General features: G+C 39.2%; 1 protein-coding gene across 2 annotated transcripts in view; it reads right to left on the bottom strand.

Annotated features, from left to right (window-relative positions):
• CALN1 (calneuron 1) overlaps positions 1 to 27,643 on the bottom strand; it is a 514,614-nt gene that overhangs the window by 360,488 nt on the left and 126,483 nt on the right. Inside the window, exon 2 of one of the 2 annotated variants that reach the window (XM_006918522.1) lies at positions 14,710 to 14,834. In XM_006918522.1, coding sequence (XP_006918584.1) covers positions 14,710 to 14,827 — 118 coding nt within the window. In that variant the 5' untranslated portion in view covers positions 14,828 to 14,834. The remainder of the gene's footprint in view (positions 1 to 14,709; positions 14,835 to 27,643) is intronic. The other variant, XM_006918521.1, reaches the window with a different exon arrangement.

The following is a 27,643-nucleotide window of genomic DNA, read 5'->3' as shown; positions in this document are numbered from 1 at the left end:
TCAATATACAGTATATTGGTTAAAAATTTATAATAGTTTATCAAACGATCCTCTTAATTGCTCTTTCTCTCCTCTGGCTCTACACCTAGCCATTACATTAATGCTAACTGAATTTTCTATGCCGTGCTCCCCATCCCCATGACCATCTATCAACTACTAATTTGTACTTCTTTAACCCTTTACCCCATTCTCCCAGGCCCCCAACCCCCACACCTCTGGCTGTTGCCAGATTGTCCTCTATATTTGTGAATCTGTTTTTGATTAGTTTGTTCTTTTTGTTCCTTAGATTCCACATATAAATCATATGGTATTTATCTTTCTCTTCTGACATATTTCACTCAGCATAATAACCTCTAGGTCCATCCATGTCATTGCAAATGGTAGGATTTCATTTTTTCTAATGGCTGAGTAATATTCCATTGTATATATGAATCATAACTTCTTTATCCAATCATCTGTTGATGGGCATATAGGTTGCTTCCATATCTTGGCTATTGTAAATTGTGCTGCCACGATCATTGGGATGCATAGATCTTTATGAATTATTGTTTTGGTTTTCTTAGGGTAAGTACCCAGAAGTGCAATTACTGGGTCAAAAGTATAGCCATTTTTAATTTTTTGAGAAACCTCCATACTGCTTTCCATAGTGGCTGTACCAATTTGCAATTCCACCAACAATGTATGAGGGTTCCCTTTTCTCCTCATCCTCGCCAACACTTGCTGTTCTTTGAGTTATTGATGATAGCCATTCTGAAAGGTGTGAGGTGATATCTCATTGTGGTTGGATAAAGAACTTATGGTACACATATGCAGTGGAATATTACTCAGCCATAAAAAAATGAAATCTTTGGACCTAGAGGATATTATGCTAAGTGAAATAAATCAGAGAAAGACAAATACCATATGATTTCACTCATGCATGGAATGTAAGGAACAAAAACAATAAACGAACAAAGCAAAAACAAACTCATAGATACAGAGAACAAACTGATAATTGCCAGATGGGAGGGAGGTTGGAGGACTAGGTGAAAAGGGTGAAAGGATTAAGAAGTACGAATTGGTAGTTACAGAATAATCACAGGGATATAAACTACAGCACAGGGAATATAATCAATAATATTGTAATAATTATGTATAGTGCCAGGTGGGTATTAGACTAATCAGGGGGATTACTTCATAAATCATATAATTATCTAACCAACATGCTGTACATCTGAAACTAATATGAAATAATATTGAATGTCGATTCTAATTGAAAAATAAAAATTAAAAAAAGAAAAAGGTAAAAAAATGTAAATAATAAAATGGCAATAACTACATATCTATCAACAAATACTTTAAATATAAATGGACTAGATGTTCCAATCAAAAGACACAGGGTGGCTGAAGAGAAAACAAAACCTTTACATATGCTGCCTCCAAGAGACTTGCTGAAGATCAAAGCTGGCGTAGCAATACTAATACCAGACAAAATAGACTTTAAAACAAAGCCTATAAAAAGAGACAAAGAAGGACCCAATAAACCTACTTTTGGATATTTATCTGATGAAAGCCACAACACTACTTTGAAGGGGCATGTGCACTGCAGCATTATATACAATAGTCAAGATCTGGAGGAAACCTGGGCTTCTATCAATAGATGACTGGATTAAAAATAGATGGTACATATATACAATGGAATATCACTCAGCCATAAAAAAAAGAATGAAATCTTACCTGCTGTAACAACGTGGATGATCCTAGAGGGTATCGTGCTGAGTGGATTAAGTCAGACAAAGAAAGACAAATGTCACATGATTTCACTTATATGTGAAATCTAGAGAACAAGATAAACAAACAACAGAAAAAAGCTTATGGAGAGCATTTTTATGGTTGCTGGATTGGGGGATGGAGGATTGGTGAATGGAAGGGGGTTAAAAGGTACAAATTAGTAGTTACAAAATAGTCATGGGGATGTTGAGTATAGCATTGAGGAATATAGTCTTCATGTTGTAATAGCTATGTATGGTGTCATATGGGTACTGGATTTCTTAGAGTAATCATTTCATAAATTACATAAACGTCTAATCACTATGTTGCTATAACGACACCTGAAACTAATATAATATTGTACATCAACTATAATTGAAAAAAATAAAAATACAAAAATTTAAAAAAGAGAGAGTAGCATAAATTCATGATCAATCATTTACCTGAAAATCTCAGAATTTTTCCAGCCCCAATAGGTACTGGCTAAGAAATTGCACTTGGTTGCCTGAGGAGGAGGAGTGGCACCATGGAGGTGTAGGAAACACAGTTCTCAGGTTTGTCCCCACAACTCTCTTTCCCCACTTCCCCTACCTAAGCACCATATGGCAGAGAGACTGAGCTCTCTAAAGTCTCCTAAATATTGCTTGGTGGCACTAGATCAAGAATTTTAGGATCCATCCTCCCTACGATTCTTCTAGACAGAGATGCTAGATCACAACCCAGATGGTTGAGGTGAGCTACATATCCTGAGGCTCATTTTACTGGATACCAGCAAAGCAATAACCAGAAAAGCACAGCCAACTAGTACCAGCCTAACAACTATTTCTCCATCTGAGCATGCAAATGGTGACACACTCCCTAAGCCAGCATTACTTTAGGTTCTGGGGCCATTTATTTTAGCAGCTTTATGAAGAAAAAAAAAAAAGACACTTTTCTCATATCACCGTAGAACTTTAGTGTAACAAACAAACCATTAACACTGGAGTTGATGTTTAGAGTTTAGAAGAAACATTAAAATAAAAATGGCCTTGAATTTTAACTGAATATGGTTAGGGAAACCCTTGGTGAAAAGATACTGGGAAAAGGAACAGGAAACAGCTACTTTGCACAGAAGCTACACCCAAACAAACTGATGGTTAGGCTCTTCCATTTTCAAAACCATCACAATTCCAACACAACTTCTCACTTCAGAGAGGAGGGAATGGAAATCTTTCCTCTAATATGTTAAACTCGAAGAGCTGACAATGTTCCTTTTCTGAAGGGGTGTGAGTTCTGATCATCTGGCCATGATTTCAGCCTCTCCATTTCCAGAACATCATCGTCTTTCTTCCAACCCATTAAATAAATATGTGGGATATATCATTTTTTTAAAGGAGACTTATGGGCATGTTCACCCCTGAACTTTAAAAGCATCACAGTGAGGACCTGGAAGGCCTGAATTTCCAGCCATCCACGGATGTTTCCCATGTACAAGCCCAGATCTTGTAGGATCCTGGTTCTATTTCTCAGGATAATCCAAGGTTTAGAAGCCAGTATCACGGGGTCCCTTTTCCTCTCCTTTCTTTGACCATTTAGACTCTGACTTCCATATAAATAAGAACAGAGTTTTTGAAAGATGAAGTCCTGAAGTTGGGTCAAAGGGGTCAGGAAAGTTGTCCTTATGGGTGTAATGCTAAGATAGAGAATCACAATAAATTGTCCAGATACTTCCACATTAATAGGTCTTTCCAATTAGGGGCATTCACATTCTGGAGTGTGCCTGTCCTGACAGGACAAATGCATAGTGTTTTGCTTTTTCCTCTAAAGAGCCACTTGCCCCAAGGTGGGAGTGATTATCCTTTGCCTGGTGTGTCTTGTCATTATAGTCATCGTCGTTGTCATCATCATCATTGTCATAACAACAATGGCAACAATTACTATTACTAGTACTGTTATTATTTATTGAGCACTTATTACATGCCAAATACACAATATATTCTCTCTGAATATATTCCCTCATATTATCACTGTAAAGTATATACTATTATCCACCTTCTACAGGTGAGAAAAACAAATCTCATGGAACATTGAAGTAGGTCATCTGACTCTAAATGCCATGCATCATCAACTATGATTCACTGCTCATTCTAATTCCACTCTTGTCATAGAATGAATAATCAGGAACAATTTGCTCATTTGGGGACAAATTCCTCTTATCAGAGGACCTGAAGTTCATTTATTCAACAAGTATTTCTGAACAGTCACGGCGTGCCTATGCTTTCACTCTGTTTGCTCACAGGGATAAACATGATGTATATGGGCCCCACCCTCAAAGGTGGGACAAACTCACCAAATGCTAATGTGCTCTCGAAGGCCTCTCGAATCTCTGCCATCCAGTCTTTCCTCTTGGCTCTACCCCTTGCCCTGTTGAACCTCTTCCTTTTACATTTCAGCAGATAAATTAGAAATAGTTTGTATATATATATAAAAGAACAAATCTCCAATGCTTTCAAATTGTAGATCCATCATTTCTAATCTTCTACAGAACTTCCTTTTCAAAAATGGTAAGAAAGAGATTCTTAAAAGTATTAGTATATGTAATACACTAATTTAAAAATTGGAAAATTGGTATAGAGGTTGGATTTTTTTCTCTGTGGTCACACAGCTGCTCATTCGGTGGGTTTAGGTTCAGATGTGAGTGACGAAAAAATAGAAGTTAGTTTCTCTCTGTTCCACTATTCTCAGGCACCCAGGCTCCTTCCAACTCACTACTCTGTCATCCAAAGGTGAAATTCTTTGTCTTCATAGCGTCAGATGATGACATTCCCATCCAGTAATAAAAAGGAGCATAGGAAAAAGAAGCAGCAAAAGGCACTAAAGTCACTCAATGTCACTTCTGCTTACATTTCATTGGCCAGAATTATTAATATGGCCATATCTAGCTCTTAAGGAGATTGGGAAATGTAGTCTTTATTCCAGCACCCATCTGTCTAGCTAAAATGTTTGCTACTAAGGAAAAATTATATTGGGGAAGAGCTAACCATCTCTGTAGCAGCTGCTAAGTAGTACAACTGGGATAGGAACCAAGATCTGAGGGACTCCAGAGACCCTACTCCACCAAGATCAGTAGGTTTTTGTGAGGAAGATGAAGAAGGTAAAGGTGATCAAATATTTGGTGACAGAAGAAGGCTAGGCTTTGAGTGATGCACACACAATAAGTACACAGACATTGCCTTATAAGTTGATACCTGAAATTTATATAGTTAGTAACCAGTGTTACCCAAATTAAATTAATAAAAAATAAATAAATGGGAAAGAATCAAGTAGGCTTGAATTCTTATTTTTATAGCAATAGCCATTGGTCCTCTCTTCTTCACTGCATAAAGAAACCACTAAGTATGATTTTAGAACTTCCTATAACATTTCATTAGCTTTCAATTTAATAACTAGGAACCATCTCTAAGCTAATTTGCACTGTCTTTGGTGCTTTTAAAATTTACCTGCAACTTCTTGGATACTCCTCCCTTCAAAAGATGTAGCCTAATTCCACTTAATATAAGTATAGGCTGTGTTTAGTGACTAACTTTTAACAAATACATGTGGCAGAAGTGACAATATGTGATATCTGAGAAGAGGTCATAAAATGATCATTCATTCTAGGAAAACCCAAATTCCAAGTTATGAAGTCACTCAAGCAGTCCTATAGAGAGGCCTTCATGGGAGGAACTGAGGCCATCAGCCAACAGCCATGTGAGTGAGCTTGGAATTGAATTCCCCAGCCCCAGTCAAGCCTTCAGATACTTGCAGTCCCAATAAATATCTTGACTGCAATCTTTTGAAAGACATTAGGCCAGACCAGCCATCTACACCACTCTTGAATTCCTGATCCACAGAAACTGTGAGATAAAAATTTTTTTGTTTGTTTTAAATCAAGACGTTTAGAGTAATGTGTTACACAGCAATATAGCAATACAAGTCTCAATGTAAAGTCAGTGTTCTTCCAACTTGAAAATTAGAGAAAGTAGAGATGACCATCTTGATAGAGAAAAAACTATTTTAAATGGTTGTTTCCTACCACATAACTTGATTTTTCATGATTTGGAAAAGTGTTTAGATGTGATGCCCTGGATGCCACTGAGAAAAGGAAAGACCAGTGAACCATCACTGCTAGAACATATTGCTAACATCGTACCCATGAGTAGTTCCAGGAAACATTTGGACCTGCTGTTGGCCAATTACCACCAGGAGAAACAGCTCAATATCAATGAAGCCAACACCAAAATAATGAGTTTTGGCAAACTTTCTTCAGCAACCAGATGGATAATGCTGAAAATTCCACTCAACAGGTTAATTTATTTAATTATCAGGAGAAGAACTATTGGGCTTAATTACCTTAGTAGATCTATTAGGATGCATTTCTGTTGAAAGTGGAAAGTTCAGCAAGAACAATTTCAAACTTATGATAGAAATGAATGGTTGTTAACTTATTCCTCAGATATCCCAAGTTGAGGTCATTTTATGATGCAGGTTCTTAAACTTTCATGCCAAGGTATCACTTCTGCCTACTATCTCAAGCTGGGCTCTTAGGAGTAGAAACCAAAGAAACATATTCTACAGGAGATATTTAGAATCATCTGATGGGAAGGCTTTCTAAACTGCAATCTGCCCTTGTCTCTCTGCATCTGGAGAGTCTAAGATTAGCAACTTGCCCTCCATTGACAATCACCACTATCATAAGCCACTACTACTAGTGGAAATAGGTTTTTAAAAGTCCCCAGAAATTTGAGGGTGAGAAAAAGTTGAAAGCCACCAGCATTTCTAAAATAACAATACAAAATACTTGTACAGTAGGTATTTTTATTATGGGCCAAGGGCGCCTATTTAAAATACAGATGAAAAGACTATTCTTCCAATACATTTTAAGGCTGTCATTGGAATAATGTAACTCATGTTACCATCTTGCCTCAACCAACTGGAAGTTTGGAGCTAAATTTAATGCTCATTCACATGTATTAGTTTTAGAGGCTGTGATATTTTTCCTCTTCTTTATATGCGAATTTTTGTTTTCTATTTCTATTCTGACAGTCTTTATAGTTCATTTTTTCTCTTTTATCATGATGTCTCTATCACTTTTGGAAATAGGTAGCATATAGATTACAAATAAATAAAATGAAAATGGCAGGGATGGTACTCAGATTTCCTTTCTGGCCATAGCTATCAAAATACATTTTCAGAACATGATGCAGAAAACTACAAGAAAATGAACAAATGTCCCTTTAAGGAGTGAGCCCTTGGAAGCAGCTAGCATCAGAGAAATCCCTTTGTGGGTCTGCTAATAAAGCTTCATAACTCTCCACAAAAGACTTCTCTCTCAAGTCTCAAAGGCAGGTCAAGCCTCCAGGAGGAAGGTGCCCACGAAGATAAAAGACCCAGCTTGTGAGGCTAATTCCCAGCCTGGGCACAAAGCTGCATATCTGGTACTCCTACCCTCATCAGATGATGTGGTTCACTGTGTATGTTTTACTGCCTCCTCTGGAGGACTGAACTTTGAGCCATCGGCCTTCTCAGATAAGAGTTGTGAGCTTCTCTTCTTGTGACAGTAATGTTTCCGCCTCTTATAAACACCTCTTGAAAAGCCTGTAGAAGGAAGTGTCTCAAAAAAGGCAAGTAGCTGTGTGCCTCTGAGATTTTTAAATCGACCAACAAAAGTAGCGAAAAGAAAAAAGGGGATGGGGAAGAGTCTTTTTTACAAGAAAATATATGATGGACCAGATGGGTGGAGTGAGGAGGGACCCTTCAGAACACATGGCACAGGAGCTAGCCCCCTTCTAGCATAAACTCATGCCCATCACCAGCCCTTCCTGGGGCTCTGCTCTCAGTGAGGAGCATGCTGGACTCACACAGAGCTTTAAAAATATCTCTCCACCCACTGAAAGTTTGATTAATCAGCCAAGTTCTCACCCATGTGTCACAGTGGTGGCAGTGATATATATGATAGTGACATGAGGGTGCAGGGAAGGCACAAACGGTCTTATCTAGCAAGGAGGAGGATTCAAAGCATAAAAATTCAAAGGCATAAGTTATGAAGACAGGTGGCGGTTTGCATCCCAGTTCCAACACATGCTAGTTACGCCACCTTGGACTAGGTGATTTAACATCTCCATTTTCCACATTTGCAAAAATAGGGTTAATAATAGTAATTGCATAAGATTATTGCAAGGATTAAATGAGTTAATTCATATAATGCACTTTGAACAGTTCCTAGCACACAGTGAACACTCAATAAACTTCAGCTGTGATGACGATGACGATGATGATGACGACGATGACAATAATAGTGATGACTTTAAAAATGAACGGGTGTTTCTCAGGTAGACAGATCTTTTCTGACAGAAGCTGTACAACCATAAAACTGAACAAAATATATAAAGCAACTGTTTTCAGGAACTAGACAGCAGGCAGTATGAGACTGTAATTGCAGAGAAAAGGGAAATTCACAGGGCAAGTCCCATGTTCACCCTGGCTCTCTGCATGGGGGCAATATCCCAATGACAGTCTATACTTTAGGGTAGCTGAAGGGGCTAGAATCTGTGGGATAAGGCAGCAGAGAAAAGAAAATTATGCAGAGAAGGGGCCCCAGCAGCCTGTGTGTGGGTTCCCTATGAATACTTAGCTGAAGGCTAGACTACACATGTGCACTTGAGACTAAACCAGATTTACCAGGAAGCAGCTGCTATGAGTTTGAGAAGAAAGAAACCAATACTAGAATTTAAACAGCCCTAAGAGATGTCTGAAAAACCTCATTAGCACCCCAGGCATCTAGCTGAGACACTATAAAGATCACATCCTAAGAGTAAGGAACACACTATACTTTAGACTCACCCTAACCAAACCTGAAACAAAGCCCTGACCAGATCCGCAAGGAAGACTTAAGTTTGAAGTCTGAGTTCCTACCAAGTTTGATTGGCTTGGGAACCACCTTGGGATTTCCACAGATCTACCCTAACGAATGATAACACTAAACCTACACATGGTTAAGGTGATCAGCTAGTAATTGAACTACCTATTAGAGAAAAAATCAGCCCTCTTCAGAGAAAGATAACAAATACAGAGTCTCTATAACATAATGTTCTCAATGTTTGGTGTATAGGCAAATATTAGTAGGCATGCAAAAAAAATAAATAATTTGACCATAATCTAAAAAAAGACAATAGAAACCAACCTCAAGATGGCCTAGAGCCTAGATGTTGGATTTAGCACATAAAGACTTTTAAAGACTATTATAAATACAGAAAAATATGTCCAAGGAATTTTTTTTAAATACCGTTTCAATGAGTAAACAGAGTATTTCATCGGAAAAATGGAAACTATAAAAAAGAACCAAATTAAAAATTCTAGAACTAAAATAATGATCGGCGGGCATATATGTGGATGTGTGGAAGGGAGAGGAAGGGAGAAAGCAGACACTGCAATGTTAACGCTTAAGTGGAGAGTATATAGATATTTACTGTGCTTTCCAAGACCTCTGCGGATTTGAAAAATTTTTTTAAAGATTAAAAGAATGTTAAATATGTGTGTGTATATATATATGTATATATTTGTATGACAAGAAAAAAGAGTTATCAGCAGAGGGATAACCTAATCAGGTGTGTAACTGAGGAGCATCCCTCCAGTAAAATTGCACTGAAGTGATACAGGGTGATATCATGGATGAGGTTCAAGGAGATCAACGCCTGGTGACTGCAGTTGTCTAGGAGGTAGGGACCTGACCAAGACAACAGCAATGTGGTCAAAGAGGAAGGAATACTAGCCGATATGCGGGACTTTGCCAATTGTATGTAGGAAGTATGAAGAAAAGAGGAATCAAGAATGACTCCCAAACTACCACTGTAGCTGACTGGGGATGATGTGATACAATTTCCTGGGAAACATTCCAGAGGAGGGGCGATTTTGGAGAATAAAATGAATCTGTATGGCCTTGGATCTTTGGAGTTTGCAAACACACTCAGAGCCTGAGGACAATTGCAATGGTAATGGCTAATTGCAACACTAATGGGAGAAATACAACTTCCCCCCATTCTGGGAGCTACAGGGGCACACAGAAAAGGAAGATTTGGACTTACTACCACTGTTTGCCCTTGATTTGCTACACTGACCAGCAAATCAAGCAGTCACTCCCTATTTCATAGCAACTGTTTTCCATGGTGATCTGTTCCCCAGCCCAAACCTACCTCAGCAGCACCCATTTTCTAAGCTCCTTTAGGGAACACACTTCTGAGAGTAGCCAGAGCCAGGGATTAGCGTGTCCCATCTTGGATTATCTGTGAGGAAGAGGCGATTACCAGAAAGTACCTAGGGTCACTGAATGCTGGATATCAGTTTGGGAACAGGAAGGAGAGCAGGAGAGAGGAAGAACAAAGGAGTTATGTAATTCTGTGGCATGGGGAGTGACCCCAACAGTAGGAGCAATCAAGATCCCTCTTCTGCCCAGCAGCTGTGGACTAGATGAATGTCTTCTAGAGTCTCCAGTCTGGGGCTGATCAAGTGAAAATCATCCAGGGTCTGAGATAAAGTAAAAATAGAACAAAAAAGGCTAACGAAAGATGACAAATACTTGTTTGCTCACACATACTGGGCCTACAAAGAATTTTGTTGAATCACAAAATAGAACGGAGTAAAGTAAAAGGGACCATATAAAAAACATGTTCTAATGAAAATAAAGGTAACACTAGCTGTGAGACTTGGATAAAAAGGCTTTTATTTATTATTTATTTATTTATTTATGACAAGAAACAGAAGAGATGTGCACAAATGTACCCAAGTTATTCTCAATAAGACAGAATTGGGAGAGAATAAAGCAATATGGCCCCAGTAAAAGAGGAAGAAGGAGCCACGAGGAATACATATCCTAAAACTACAGTAACAAAAAGGGGGATGATTTAGATTATATCCTAATAGATACAAACTGGAAACAACCCAGACACCCACTGAGAATAGAACGAATAAATTGAGATGTAGCTATATATGATGGAACATTATATATTAATGAAAATGAATGAGCTTCAGCTACCCTCAAAATCATGAGTCTCACAACTATAATGTTGATGAAAAGAGACTGGACACAAAAGATTTTATATGGCATGACCCCACTGAGATGAAGGGAAAACACAAACACAATTAAACAAGACAGTAAGTCAGGGCAATGGCTGTCTCTGAGGAAGAGGAATTGAGAAGGTTTTCCAGGGGGACTTTAGAGTGCTGGTCATTCCTTATTCCTTAACCTGGGTAGTCCTTGCATGAGTGTTCATGTTCAATAATAACTGACTGTACACTAATACTTTTCTGTATTATATTTCGACCAAAAAGTTAAATTTAAAAAAAAAAAAAGGAGGGGGAGCTACTGAAATAAAATCAGGCTGCAAGGAAACAGAAACTTTCATCCACAATGAAAATAGGCTCTTAAAGCAATAATAAAAAAAAATTTAATGACCGCAGACAACTAAATCAGTGATGTGGAAGACACACTCACGAAGGAATGCAAAATACAAAAGTTCAAAAAGAGAAAAATTATGTGAGAAGAGAGTGTAACGTAAAAGAACAAATGAAAATCTAGCTTTAAAATGAGAGGTACTCCTGAAGAAAGAACAGAAATAACCATCAAAGATGTGAGAGCAAACTAATCTAAGCTCAGATGAAGACCCAAGACAGCAATCTTTTGCCATTGTTATTGGCAAAAATAATATGGCATACCTATACCTAGACATTTCACAGCTGCTACGAGGAAGCCATGAGGGGAGCAGAAAGGAGATGGCTGGATTAAATCTTAATGGCCCCAAACTGGAAATCTAAATATCCATCCTGAATAGAATTGATATAGAAATTGAGGTATATTTATAGACAATAGAATATTATATATTTATGAAAATGAATGAACTTCAGATACAAGTGAATAATGTTTTAGATTAAGATGGCATCAAAAATTATTCAATAAATAGCATTGTGAAAACTTTTTTAAAAATTATAATTTGTATGTCTAATAATATTTCACATGACAGTGTAAAAGTACAGGATACTGCTAATTAATGTTGTATATACACAAACTCTCTGGGTAGATTACAAACTCCTTGGTGACAGACGATGAATATTACACTTATTTGATTTTCTCCTCTACCCAGAAAGCACTTGGGTAAAAATTCTTGTAATGAATGAATGCACAGGAATGATTGAATGAATGAATGAATGAACATCTCAACTGATTTGTCGTAGCTAAGTTTATTTGTTGGGTGATTTCCAAATTCAATCTGAACTACTTGATTCAGCTTTGCATTATTCCCTCCTGAGCTTTGTGTAAAGAGAAGAAACAGAAACTTCCTGGAGTGAATGACAGCTGGGGACCACCTGCATGGAGAGAAGCTCTTGCCACTCCTGTTCTCAGAGGGGACCCACCCATAGACAGGGCACCTTTGACCTGTACATTGAAGGAAAAGAATATCCCATTCCTGGTGATAAACACTAACCAGGTGGAGCAGTGCTGCAGGGTGAGGAGGGGGGAGCAGTGAGTGAGGACAGTACCCAAGTAACATCAGCACCGGTGGTAGCTGGACCACAAAAGATGCTTCAGTGTCCAACACATCAACTCCCTGTGCAGCACCGTGGGACCACTGAGGAGAAACGAGTGGCCTTGAGCAGCAGGACTTAAGGACTTGGTTTGACATGAGACAGCCCCAAGAGAACAGCAAACAGGCAAAACCTTGGAAACCTTGGCTTCCCAGACAACCAACGTGCAGTCATCTGAACTGATTCAGGCCAGCTGGTTTTCAGACCCTGCCTGCCTGCTCTAAACTCAGCACACATCTGCACAGCCCTGCCCAGAGCCCCATGATGTTCGTAGGAAAGCATGAGCAGTCATAATTCAGGGGTCACCTTGGCAAAAAATAAAGTAAAAGGAATCTTCCATCAGAAAATAAATGGCTCCTTTCCAAGCCAAGAGCCCAGAGTACCCTCCTGAAGGACAAACACAAGTCTTCACCAGCAAGCCTCAAGCCTTAAATTCCAACTTCATTTTACTCAGGGCTTCACTCCTGAGCCTGCCCACCTGCGCTTGAGGGCTGTTAGAGTCACTCCCTGCTCATTTCACCTGATGAAAAGGTTCCTTTGCTGTCTGGACCTGGGTGAAACAGCTCACGAACTCTGATGTTTGCCCAAGAATGTGCAGGATGTTTCGGCCAGTGCCTGAGGTGGAAAGGGCTGAAATCTAGCTAGTGGTCCTCTTGAAAAGCCCTAGAGGTGGCCCAGATTTAACAGAGAAAAAGCCATTGCTCTGAGAAGTCTTAGAGAAATCCTCTCTTGATCATTCATGACAAAGTTGAGAGGGAGGAAGAAAGTAAATGGAAAGCAAGACATGGGAAAGCCACAGATGATTTTCAAACTTCATTTTGTTTGTAATCTTAGCCTCTTGAGGAGTTGCTAGTTCTCACAGCCTCTGCTCAGCAGGTTCCCACTCAGGAGGCTCCTGCTAACTGATAAACCCAAGAGGATACCTACACAGACACAAGAGCAAACCCACCAAATCAATGCACCTCCCACCCTAATCTCCAGTGGGAGTGGACTCCTGGGGCATGGGAAAGCCTGAGCCTCACCTCACCTGCCAATCATACCAACCAAGCCTCAGTCTTCTTTGTGGTCACCAGGACAGGGTCACTTGGAGGCAGTCAGGACTTTCTTGCCTGCTTCTGTGTCCTGTGTCCAAATGTTCTCTGGCCAATTGAAAGCCAGGGAATCCGAGGGTCCTACTCACTTCTCTGCCACCAGTCTCTGTCCAGACCACAGCAAGCAGCTGCTGGTCCCAGGGAGCCTGGCTTTGCCTACATCATTCCCACTTCATCTGACACCCCCAGCCTCTCCTCTGGACCCAGCCCACCAGCCTCTGTCACTTCACTGTTCAATCATGCAAATAAGCAAGTCTTTAAGTGAACACAGGAACAAAATGGTCAAGGGCAGGAAAAGCTATCAGATGGCCCTATCCTTCAATTCCCTCATCTCTTGCCCATTGTGAAGCAAGTTTGCCTTCCCTGGACCAGAGCTGAATCTTCCCACCTTCCACCTGTGAAAAATGTACGCAAAGAAAGCACACTGGTTTGGACCATTACAATTAAAAGCAAAGATGTGGGCCATCTGAGGTAATTTTGACTTCTCTATTTTAGAAAGGAAATTTAGACTTCATGTTTTTAAATGTGTTACAAGAAATACGGGGAAAATCGGTTCTGGTTTGGCCGCAGCAGATGTGGCACCTAGGCAAACATCTGGCTGAATCAACTTAATTCTCTATCCTTGAAAAAAATTCCTTCTTCCTCCCTTTAATGTCTTTTATCTGGGCTTGGTTGACCAATGGGGATACAATAGAACACTCTCCCAAGACCAACTTAGTCACTGTATTCTCAAGTTTCTTCCCATTCCTAACCCTGCCCTGAACACCCAGCACTGAACTGTGTTATAAAGGAACAGAGGCAATAAAAATAATGGCTGTCCATTCCCTGCTCAACACGGCTTCCAGATGATTCTGATCTGGGCAAGATTCAAAGCACTATGGCCACAAGTCAAGGGATAGCCATTAGTAGGACTTGATCCTCCCCCACAGCTGAGCTCCATCATAAATAACAATATGGAAACACACCATCACCACCACCGGCGATAGATTCCATAAACTGGAAAATACATTTGGGGTATTGAAGGCTATCCCCCTCCCCGTTAGTATCCAAGGAAACCAAAATATCCACTGTAGGTTTTTCAGGCTGCGAGGTCCATCCCACTGACTCAAAGAAGTCATTGAGGCAGAATTTATCTCTGAACTCTTTCTCGTCACACTACAGTTAGACTTGGCCACAACCGGTGGCCAGAGCCTGGTATTTTCACCTTATGTGCACCATAGCCACACATATCTCCCTTGGGCGGCTAAACTCCCAGACAGGGCGGGCTCCTTACCATCAAGTTCCTCCACAGAGATATTAGCAAGCTGCTCACTGTCACTGCCAGCAGAGAGAGATCGGTTGAGGTAATTCCCCTTATACAACAAGCCAGCGGTCACATGGTGGAAAGGCATCTTCTCCCTGTTCACAAGAGAAGGGAGGGGAGGAAAGAAATACATCATCATTCATTCTTCCTTTCCTTCCTTAAAGGACCACCCTGTTTTTCAGATGGTCAGTGTTATCTTTTAAATAGTAACATTTCTAGCAAGAAAGTCAGAAAATTCCAGGGCACCTGTGATCTGAACAATTCTCAAATGATCTCAAGTTCTATCCCTTCCTTCACTTTGTCTTACTTCATTTCGTCCATTTAATTATGAATTTGAGCATGTTGCCCTTGCAGACTGTGGGACACCATGTCATCATCAAACTGTCTCTCCATGCAAATAAGAATACTCTCTGCTCCTCTCCTTGACCTGTTAAATAAACTCTTTCTCAGTTCTCATAAGAAAGGACGACACGCCCCAGAAATGTTAGGCTGCCCAGGGGCTGGACATCTTGGCTGCGACACTGCAGAGATCTCAGCATTTCACTCTTCCCAGGTAAAGCAGGTGTTCTATTCACATAGCACTCAAAGCAGGTAGGGAACGCTAGCCTCTAAGTAAGTATGCACAAGTCTGTACCTCTGAGAAGCAGCCCCCATGCCTGACGAGGATGCATGAGTGGCTTGGTGAACACACACCTGAGGCCCCACTCACACTTGCCCTGCTGTAACTGTGATGATACCTCAAGGTGTCCCAGATCTAAGCAGCTTCCAGCGCTCTCCCAGTAAATTAAAGCATCCCCTTACACTAGACTAACAAACTCTCCAGGGAAAGCTCCTCTGCCCAGATGGCCACCACTGAGTCTCAGAAGTTCTCACAATGCAAGGCAGCCCAGGGGCTGCCAGTTAAGGGAAAGGGGACAGAAAGGATGTGGTAGGAAAATGAAAGGGCAGGCACAGAGGACAAAGAGGAAAGGCAGTTAGAAAGACGGGCCTCTCTATAGTGAAAAGAGTACGTCTCTCTGTTATGAGCAAGTCACCGAGCATGTCAGGTTCTGCTTCCCCATCTGGAAAGAGGGCTAAGAGGACTGTTGAACTGCTGATCAGATGTAAGGAATAGGTAGGAAGTACAGGGAATCAATCACAGAACATGGGTAAAGAACACCTTAACAGAGCTCCCAGAAGGTGAACTGGATAGCACTGAAGGGCTATACTTCCCATGACTGGGGACATTCAAGTAGAGGCTGAGGGCCTCCCTGCCAGGGGCTCTGTGAGAGAGAAAAGACCCCTGAGCTCTTTCCCCACACAGCTATCATTATCCACATAAGTCATCTGCAGAGTCCCTTTCAGCACTAAAGTTTGTGTCTGTAGGATAAGCTGGAGTGGCCTAAGCAGCCCCTCTGGGAACTGCTGAATAACAAGGTGTAAATTACGGGAAGACAGCAACAGAAGGCCAGTCTCTGAGGATGAATATTCAAGACACCCAAACCTTGCTGAGTCTCAAACCCTACTCAGAAAAATCCACACAATGGCATTTGTCCCTGCTCATGGGATGCTGGAGCTGGCAGGCACCAGGGGGTGGGGGCCCCTGTCTTCTTTTCTCTGGGACAATACTGAGTGACAGGCCAGCAGGACACCATATTCCCCCTAGTCTAGAGCACAGACCAACATGTCCTTATTTGGGCTGACAGCTGCTGACTTAGAGATCAACCAAGGAGACTCCTAAAAGTTACAGGGCTTGACCAAGAGCACAAATCCAGTGAGTGAAAGAATCTGGTCTGGAACACAAGCCTCCTAAATGCTGTTTCAGCCAAGTGGCCTCAGCTGAGCCCAGACATTTCCATTGGGATGTCAAACTCTCATTTCAAATCAAGATGTCTAAAAATGAATTAATTATCTTCCTAAAATATGAGCCGCACTTTCTGATTTCTCTTTTTCTATCAAAGGTACTTTCAATTCATCATAACAACTGGGACAACTCTCACAAATGTTCTGAAGCCCAAAAAGTAAAACAGACACATGGCACCTCCAAAACACCCTAACTCTTCACGGCTAACAAAACATACATCCACAGGCTGATCATGAATGGCAGGATGCTCGTTACAAAGTGCACACACATTTGCCAATTATAAGGCATACGTCTTCAGCTAATTACAAGTCAGATTTCCTTCTCCTAAGCCAAATCTATCTTTACACATAAATAAAAAAAAAAAAACAAGAATCTTTCTTTGGAAGAACAATTCGATTACCATCTCCTCTTTTCTCCAAGTTAAATTTCAGACTAAACAGGTTTAAAAGCAATTATCAAAAGTATGAGTTAGGGCCCCTCTCTCTTTTCCTAAGGCCAATCCTGATTTGGGGGCATGTGCTGTGATCACCTGAGCGAAGATTTGATTCCCATGGTCCAAAGAATGCTGGCTAACGCTTCCTGTGTGCACTGGCCCCAGGACTGGAGCAGCCTCATCAACTGTTACTTTAACCATCATTTAAGTCCTTTGTAAACATGGGAAGACACGTACTGATCTAATCTAATTTCCCTACCTGCAGGGATTCCCCACTCAGTTCAGTCCAGGCACTGAAAGCATTTCTTCCCATTTCACCACTCATCACTCTAGTTTCTAAGCATTTTGTAAATATCTTTCCATTATCACCTTTTACCTGGTTGACTGGGCTTTAGATCCGCCCCACAAATTTTTATAGCTGTAGTAACAAGTTCATACTCAAAAGAACATATCTAAGCCACGCCCCAGTTCAGTCACAGAATAACTGTTAAGTCCTTTGCAGAGAAAACTGGTCATAACTGAATCCTTTTTGATATATCATCATAATTTGCTTCTGGAAAAAGCAGCTTATAAAATTGGGTACATATTCAATTCCTTCAGTCCCTGCACTCAAAATGCTCAATGTCTAGTAGGAAAGAAAACATGTGCAATTGAACCATCCATATAGATAAATTAAGTCATGTTCAAGAAAGGGAAGAACATTATTTCAAGTAAGCTAAAAACGGCTGCTGCAATTAAGGACTAAATTTCACTCCAAGCCACCTGGGGAAACCCAAGCTTAAGAGTTTCATTTTGGTGAAGGAAGATACAAGTTCATTGGCAAAGACAAACAGAGTCCTGAACTAAAACTTAAAGATGGATTCTTATATGGAGGGTAATGAACAAATATTTATATATTTTTTTCCCAAAGGCAATTTTACTCATTGAGAAATATTATCTAAGTGACTGTTTATTATGTGAACAATTTTTCTGTAAGGCAATATGATTTCATGATTAAGAGTCAGGAATTTGGGGACAAAAACAGTGTTAGATTTAAATCCAAGCTCTGCCCTTATTAGCCATGTAGGTAAGGTACTTATCTTCCGTAAGCCCCAGTTTCCTCCTCTGTAAACCAGGGTTTTCATACGTACTGGATAGTATTTTTGTAAATATGAAATAAGATAAGGTATGGAAAGCACCAGACTTAGCACCAGGCACATTCTTAATAAATATCATCAGTAGTTACTTACTAAGGATTATAAGAAGAAGGATACAGGGGGAAAGGAAGTCACAGATGTAGTAGATTGAAGATAAAATATGCTGAGTTTTAAAGGAGGGTCAGTGAGGACATGGCAGAGGGTGAGCTTCAGAGAGAAGCTAGCTGGCATTCTGCACCATGGTTTGAGGGATCCGGTGTGTGGGTGGCTGAGTGCCAGGGGACCTGGTGAGTGGTGAGTGGTGTCGGGAGGCAGCTACCTGAATCAGGAGGAGGAGGCTATTTAAATGGAAAATACTGGAACTGAGGAAGAGTCTATTTCCTGGGAACCAGGGAGCCTGGTTCTACGGTCATATAATGGACAAGGTGTCAGGAGGTTAAAAACAAAAGGAGTGTTTCCTGTCAAGGAACTGGCACATTTCTTGGCAGAGTAATAAACTAAAGAGCCCCATTCACAGTGACATGATATGATGCCCTTCTGTGATAGTTAATTTTATATGTCAATTTGACTGGGCCACAGGGTGCCCAGATAATTGGTCAATTATTCTGGGTGTCTCTGAGGATGTTTCTGGATGAGATTAACATTTGAATCCACAGACTGAGTAATGCAGATTGCCCTCCCTCATGTGGGAGGCCTCGGTCAATCTGTTGGAGGCCTGAATAGAACAAAAAGGCAGGGGAAGGGAGAATTCATTCTCTCTGCCTGACTGTTAAGCTGGAACATTGGTCTCCTCCTGCCTTTGGACTCCAACCCAGGCTCAGACTAGAGCTCACGCCATCATCTCTCCTGGGTCTCCAGCTTGCCAATCGCAGACTGTGGCACTTTTCAGCCTCCACAGCCATGTAAGCCAATCACTTATAAATATATATACCTCCTATTGGTTATGTTTCTCTGGAGAACCTAGATGAATACACCTTTCATTTTTTCTCTACAGTACCAAAGACCCAGGCATATTGCTGTAGTCTGCTATTATTGATTGCTGTAGTCTGCTATTATTGTTATGGACAAAGAGTGTGCCAAAACACAATTTTGCAGGGCCTGTACAGCAGTGCTAGAGTGTGCTCTGTGGACCACTGCCAGTCAAACACTGCTGGTCTGCAATGAGATAAGGACAGGAATTCAGAGACAGCATTAAAATTTTTATAGCAATCTATAGCATTGTCCCACACCTAACCATGTGACCAACAGACTCAATTTTTTAATATCTTTGCTTTATATTTTTCCAGCAATTCATTCTTACTGTATTTTACAAAAGCATCAGTCTGCCAAGGACTATAACTTAAAAAATAAAAAATAAAAAATAAAAAAAGCAAGTCCTTACCCACAAATAGTGTAAGAAGCACTGCTCTACAATACTTTAAGTTACATAGATTTCTTGTAATGAACCAGAGAGAGAAGGGAAGAAAGACATCTAGAGAAATGCATTTCAACTTGTCTCTGAAACTTTTTCAAAGAACTTAAGTTTCTTTAAGTTTTAGATGGACTTCGAAAAGGAGGTGAAGTATGGGTTTTTTGTAGAGTGCCTAGGGTATGCATGGAATCTACTGCAGACCTGACAGAACTTCCTGTCCTCTAATTACCAGACAGACATGCAAAGGGCAACACTGACCTTGCATTCTAAATGTTAAAGAGCCTAGCCAACCCTGATAGGGTCTTTGTCAAATTCCTCTAAATATATCCATAAAGGCACACAAAACTAATAATATTCTTGACAGCACCAATGGCAGGGTGTGGAAGAAGCTCCCATTAAGTCAGCACAGTTAGGATTAGAATGACAATCAGTGGCATGCCCACGCGTTGAATTCAGAAACTAAATGATAAAGTCAGATAGTGAAGAGATAAAAAGAAGAGATTTTTATCTAACCAAATTCTCTCCCATTTCAGGGACTTAGGGATGGCCAACTATGACATCAGACAATCACTTTTCCGACTATATTAGAACTGCTTTTAAAAATAGCTAGGGTCAAATCCCCACTGTTCTTATCACCACTGTGAAGCAGCAACCCCTTTCCTCTGGCTACTCAGGGATCACCCCTACCAGTATGCAACATAGCTGGGAACAGAAGGGTCTGGGGCATGGGCCCTGCACATGAAGATATGAAATTCTCTGCAGGCACGGCGTCAATGAGAATGGACCTTAGAAACAATGACCTATGGGGAATATTATGGTTTGTTCGTGTACTGCTTTTAATTTAAAAAAATTGCAGAAGGCCCTAGATACCCTCGAAAATGTATGTCTCCTCCTCAGAATCCAAGAGTTAAGTTATGAGGACAAGAAGATCCAGCAAAGATGCATTAGATAAATGCCAGCTAGACACTGGGCATTTGGCTAAGTACTTATAAAACAGTTGTGTTCCCTTGTTAAGATCCTGCAGGGGCATGCCAGTTGGCAAACAAGGTTTGGACAGAGCTCAAATCAGACAGCAGTGAATAAGCAGAAAACACCAATGTGGGGGTCTGTATAAAAGTTCTTCGTCATTGGAGGAGTAAGCACATTCGAAAAGATGTAAAGCAGAAAAGCATATTGTCAATAATGATGCGATATTAGAAGACAATTTTACAAAGTTTCTGATTACGTCCTTAAAAACAAGTTCAGAGAGCAGAGTGTCTATGAAATAAGAATGCAAATTCATAAAGAAATATCAGAGTCAGGTGAGGAGATATCAAGTCAAAAAGAAAAGAGCTTGCTGTGAGGCAAACTGATTTGGAAAAAAATGTAGGCCTTTGCAAAGCAAAGAACAAATCTGAAAAAAGTAGCAGAATGGAAATCTACATTAAGGGCAATAAAGAATATTTCAAACCAACAAAAAATTCAGTAAATAATATAACGCACCCACAGACCCACCAAACAGATTGAACACAGGCTAATATTTTGCCTTATTTGCTTTGGATTTTTTAAAAGAAATAATATATTACACATTGAAGCCCTGCCCACCTATTGTATTCCTCCACCTTCTTTCCTCCACTGTGACAACTCTACTCTGGAATGGAATGTATCCTTCTGTCCATGTTTCTAAACTTTCTTACACTTGGATGTAACTATATAGAATATACTATAGTATTGCTGTATGTGTCTTTAAATTTATATAAGTAATATCGTACCGTACATATGCTTTTGTAACTTGCACATTTTACTCTGTTAGACTTTAGAGCTTTGTACAAATCCGTACACATACAACTCCTTAATTTATTTTTAACTGCTTCATAGTTTTCCACTTTATAAACATTACAATTTATCCATTATCCAATTCAAAGAAAAAGTATTCTGCGATGAATATCCTCATGTGTGCTCCTTGTATACATTTGCAGAGACTTCTCTAACCTACATACCTAGATAAAATATTACAGATTTTTGCCAAATGCCTCTCTAAAGTGGTGAATTAGTTATCTATTGCTACATAACAAATTACCCCTGAACTTAGCAACTTAAAACAGAAGTACTATCTCAAAGGTTCTGTGGGTCAGGAATCAAGAGTTGTTGAGCTGAGTGGCTCTGGCTCAGGAAGTGTCATGAGGTTGCCATCAAGACATTGACCAGGGGTACCACCATCAGGAGGCGGAGTGGTGCTGGAGGAGCCACTTCCAAGATAGTTCACTCACTTGGCTGTTCACCAAAGGTCTCACTTCCTGTTGGCCCCTACCTAGGGCCACTCAAGTGACTTCTCCAGGGCAAGTAAGCGATTCAAGAGGCAGAAGGAGGGAACTTTTATAACTTGGTCTCAGAAATCACACACCATCACTTTCACCACATCCTATACATTAGAGGCAAGTCGCCAAGTACAGCCCACACCTATGGAACGGGAAATTGGGCTCCACCTTTTGAAAGATGGAGTATCAAAGAATTTGTGACCATATTTTAAAACTGTCATAGTGGTTGTGGCAATTCACAGACCAACCAAAAAGTCTAACACCATGTCTATTTCCCAGTAGCCTTGCCAGCACTAGGTACTATCAGACTGTTTCATTTTTCTTAGATCTCCTTGATTGCTAATTTAGGCATCTTGTTATATGGTTTTGGGCCATTCTGCTTTCCTCTCCTATAAATTTGTTCTTCATCTTTATCTATTGGATTGTTTTAGATTGCTTAGTTCTTCCATGTTATTGTTGTCCAATATTTCAGTTCAACCTTACTTTTAAAAACCCAAAATCAGTCATTACTGCTGTCGTTGTTATTGTTACATCTTATAACCAATGCTTATCTAGACTTTTCCACAAGTTTACCAGTTTCTCTGTTCGTTGCTGCTTCTTGCTGAACACTCTCTCCTTCTGGGTTCAGTTGTCTCCTTAGTGAGGGGAATTTAGTAATTCTTTCATTGAGCAGCTGCAAGTGGAAATCTTTGTAAGGCTTTGTCTTTAAAAAAAAAAAGATTTCAATTTCATTTGAATTATAGTTCTAACTTGGTAGAAAATTATAAATTTATTATTTCCTTAGTACTCTGAAGATATTTTGTTGCTGATGAGAAACCTACTTGCTGTTCACCTGTTAATACTCATTCTGGACAATTCAATGTTTTCAGATATAGGCTCTTCCAATCTCTATAATCTCTCTTTCATAAATTCTTATTAGATGTATGTTGGCCCTCTTTATTCAAGCGTGATACTCTTGATTGGCTCATTCAACATCCACTTATACTCCATCAATTGAAGAAGTTGAAGAGCTAATAACTTTTCCAGATTCTCTTGCTACTAGAGTCCTAGATGAGGATTAGCCCCCAGATTTTAAAGCACTTTTACAAGTTTGGAATATAGAAGCAAGATGAAAGCAGTAGTGTACTGGTAAATGTTTTCCAACTGGGTTTCAAAAAAAGTCTTAATTTGCAGCATTTTCTTACTTCCATGGTATAGATACTCCCAAACGGCCAATTTCAAGCCATCAGCATGATGTCACTGAATATGGACTTGAGAAGAGACATGCAATAGTATATCAGCATATCATTATACAGTATTTCCATCTTACACTGCCATAGACTAAATTTACCACAAAATCATAGATAACAATGAAGTGTAGTCAAATGAGGAAGTGATAAGTTTTGTTTTTTGATATAATTTAATGATAAGTTTATACTTTATTTAAGAATGTAAGTTTATATTTCATTTATCATTTATTTAAAAATGGCTATGTTTACTAATCTGCTCACAAAATTCCTGAAAATTTAACAACTGGCTTTCACAAGCTGGTATGAGCTGACTTCAGCATACCACTGGATGAGGGCCTGTTTCTTTCCTACAGGAAAGAAAAGTCATGGAAACATGATGTTTTCCTGCAGCAACATTCCATTGTCCACACTCCAGCTCCCTGACTGTGAAGAAGCAGTCATGGTAGTGGTAGTAAGAATAACAATGACTTCTGAATCTTCAGGTCACAGCCTCAAGAGTTCATTCTCCAGCTTTTGGGGGATCAAGAGAAAGTTGCAGGACCAGCAAGCATACTCCAGTGGCACTCTCAGTAGTGGTAACTCTCCTGGAGGGTCGATTCTGAATTACTCTCAGAGTCATCCTGGAGACCCACCTAAATAAACTCCATCCTTCAGCCCTTCAGCAATTTTGTAAGCATCAAATACCCTGTATTAAATTCCTTACTGCTTAAAATACACAGACTGATTACAAGTCTTTGAACAAAACCTTAACTGATACATTATAACATCTTCCAAGTTACTTAAACTCTTTCTTTTTAATTTTCGTATTTTTATTTCTGTGTATCTTATAAGCAATTCTTTCAAAAGTATTTTTAAGTTCATGAATTCTTTTTTCAGTTATAACTTAACTTATGGTTTAATCTATCCAGTGAGTTTTTCATCTAAATGACTTTTCCATTTCTAGCAGTTTAATTTGGTTATTTTATAAATCTACCACTTATTTTTTGAGTATGAATCTTGCATTATAATTTTTATTCTTTTACCTTTTCATGTTTTCTTTGGGAATGTCATTCTATTGTCTCAATTGTTTAAGGCACTAATCCTCCTTTTTTTACTTCTTTCACTTTTCCTAGTGGTCAACTGTTTCCTGGTATACTTTGTCACTTTTTGTGGCAGGCACTCTGGCAGTGTCTTTAGCAGGTGTTGCTTTTCTCTTTGCAGCTACACGTGCTCAGAGATCTATGTCCATAGCACAGGTGCCACGGGTGTTTCACCAGTTGAGGACCAGTTTGTAAATTCATTCTTGGCTTGGAATATCTGCACCACATTGGCAGTATAAATTTGGGCTACATACCCTGAAAATAGGTTTGGCGTTCTGATTCATCATTGGAGGCTTTCTCTTTTGCAGGCATCATTTTGGGCAGAAATAACCCTGTCTGTCACTTTGCTGAGAACTGGGCCAACTGCGTCAATTCCCCTTTATTGGAAGGGCAGCCAAACAAGGGTCTCGGTTCCTGCTTCCTGCTTATTGTGGGTGCAAGACTATATCTGTCTGGACAGTAAAACTCCCAACTACCAGAGCCCTTTTGGGTTTTCTTACTCTACAGCAGCATCCACCCCTACACTTCCTCTCTGGGCTCTGTGTTTCTTCTTCCTTCCTTTCACACTTATTTTACCAGTTAGAGTGTATCAGGAAAACAGAGCCCATGTCAGGTAGTTCAGTAGAAGGATTTAAAACAGAGCTATATACTGAGTAGTTAGAAAAGCTGAAAAGCCCAACAGAGTCTGTTTAGCACAATTAGCAAGAGCAAAAGTTGTTCCTACCCCTAGTCTAGAGAAACATATGGAGAAGTCAGCATTTCCAGAACCTCAAAGTTGGGGTGTCCAGAAGGAGCTAGAACCATGGAAGAGGCTGCCCAACATGAACTGGGACAGAAAGAGGTACTCTGCTCTGCCAAGATCCAGCAAGAGCTTGAGAGATCAGCACTGCTGGAGACATTCGTCAAGGGCAGGTAGGGGTGGGAAGCCTTTATCTCCATCCCCACCTTCTCATCTCCTACTGGTACCTCCCTTTGGCCAGGGATTCTGGAAATGCAGCTTGCAAGGATGGGTTCCTACAATTCAGAATGGAGCAGGGGGAGGGAGAGGGATAAATAAGTAAGCAAGCAGGCAAAAGACTGGAAGAGCTACATATTTAAATTTTTGTTATATTTTATCCATCATTTCTGTGTTTATAGCAGGAAAAGAATCCACATTAGCTTAGTGACCACACTAACAGAACTAAATAGCCTTGTGACATTTTTGAATTTCAAGGATGAGTTAAAACCCACTGAGCATCAAGGTAGAAAATGCAGATTACCCACAAAGGAACAAACAAAAGGGTTTCAGCTTCCTTCAGAACAGCAAGCAGCCAACTGGCTGCCCTTAGAGAGTCCCTTAAAGTAAAATGAGTGGAGAGGTTTACAGATTGAATTATGGGAAAAGACTTTAAGGCAAAGGTAAAAGATAAAAAGGTTTTAACTTCATAACAATTCCAAATAAGAAGCACTGAGCTACAATGGATGTCATTTTATGTTTAAAAAGGGTCAACTCCAAAACGATAATATATTAATCAAACTCCTATGTATCATACATCATACTGTTATAAAGCAAAAGAAATTTAAATATAAAGAAAAACATTTAAAATGGTGCTAAAAAAATTGCTGAAGACTTCAAGACAAAAAAACAAAAATAAAGGTTATATAAATAAGGTAAACATTTTTCTATAAGGCTGATTTAGTGTTTGTGTGTGTGTGCGTGTGTGTGTGTGTGTGTGTGCATGTGTGTCTCTGTCTGTCTGTCTGTGTCTGCACCCACCCCATCTCCAACCACCAGAGATCACTTTCCAGATGTCTGTAAAACATTAACAAAAATTTATCAAGTATAAGGCCACAAAGCAAACTTCAGTAAAAGTTTTCAAACACAGGTCTGGCATGGCTGTATGGTTATTTTTGTTATTTTTCTAAGAAACAGTTTAAAAACTCGATATTTTAAAAGCTAAAATTGACATGTTTTCCAGGTTTATTTAGCTATTTTCGACATATAACATTGTATATGTTTAAGGTGTACAATGTGTTGATTTGATACACTTTGATACAGTTGTATATGGCAAAATGATTACCATCTTAGCATTAAGTAACACCTCCATCACACTATTTCTTTTTGGTGGTGAGGATATTTAATCAGTAACTTTCAAATATATGATATGATATTATTAACCATAACCACCATGCTGTACATTAGATCCTCAGAACTTATTTATTAAAATTGAAAAAATTATATACTCTCTTAAATACTTCCTATATCAAAATTTAAATTTAAATTATAGGTAATCTTTAAAATAACAAAAATGGAAATAATTCTTATTTTAAAAAAGCATGTGAGGTGTAGCAATGTAGCATTCAGATAAAATGTGAGATATTTAAGTGCTCTCATTATTTTAAGGAGAAAAGATAAATACTAATCAATGTTCAATGTTAACTTCTTAGAAAAATAACAATACAAAGAAAACAGAAAAAAGGAAATAATGAGAGAGATGAATTAGAAACAAATAAATTAAAGGAGTTGGTTCTCTGAAACAAAAGTAATAAACTAGACAAATTTCTGACAAGTTTATTAAAACAAATAGAGAAAACACAAATAGACAATTATTCTAAATATGAGAATTCTATGTGCGACTCTAGACTAATAAATTTAAAACTGCTAAAATGAGTGCTTCTCTCTCAAAATATAGAAATTGGATTTTTATTGGAAAAAATATGATGTAATATTATTCATGCTTATTAAAAATCTTGAGATAACACTTTGTTATACAATGATTTGAAGATCTGGTTTTATGTTGGGTGTATTTTCATATTTGATTTTAACATCAGCCATAACCAAAAATACACCTCAGAAAGAGACACAGATCCAAATGCAAGAAAAATGTCATTGGCAGCATTTACAAAATCACAATATTCATTCTTCAATTCCATCCCACAAGTATGCCACGACTTTTGCTGATATTTGGCTGATCAAATTTTATCTTCCCTAAAGTCAACAGACGATTTTACAAAGTAATTGGAAGCAATTGCATTTTAATATTTTTAACAAATGGGTCTAAAAAACACTTGATCAATCCATTTGGAAGATTCTTATACAGTTAAAAAAATGTGTTTTCCAGATTTTTTAACTTCACAGATTTGGGTTTGTACAAAGCACACTCACATCATTTTTCTTAAGCAACAAAACCATACAAAGGTTAAAACGTCTCAAAAAACATCCATTTTCAAAAATGTTCTTTCTATAGCATGAGTTTGCTTCGAAAAGCAATTATTTCCTTAATCTTTGTTAAGATGGCAAACGACATCCTGCCATCTCATAAAAGATCAGCAAATGTGCATCATTTGCCTGTTAATGACAGGAAATGTCTGACTCTTCTTTGTGTTTCACAATTATGTTAAGAACTTTCCTTGATATAAGCTACACACTTTATTGTGGCATAAAAACCAGCAGCAGTCATTTTCCATTTCATTTCAAAGATTTAGGCCAGGTTTCA

Source organism: Pteropus alecto, unplaced genomic scaffold (genome assembly GCF_000325575.1).
Source record: "Pteropus alecto unplaced genomic scaffold, ASM32557v1 scaffold68, whole genome shotgun sequence".
NCBI classification, from domain to species: Eukaryota; Metazoa; Chordata; class Mammalia; order Chiroptera; family Pteropodidae; genus Pteropus; species Pteropus alecto.
Note: the sequence above shows the minus strand (reverse complement) of the source record. Positions and strands in the feature narration are given on the sequence as shown.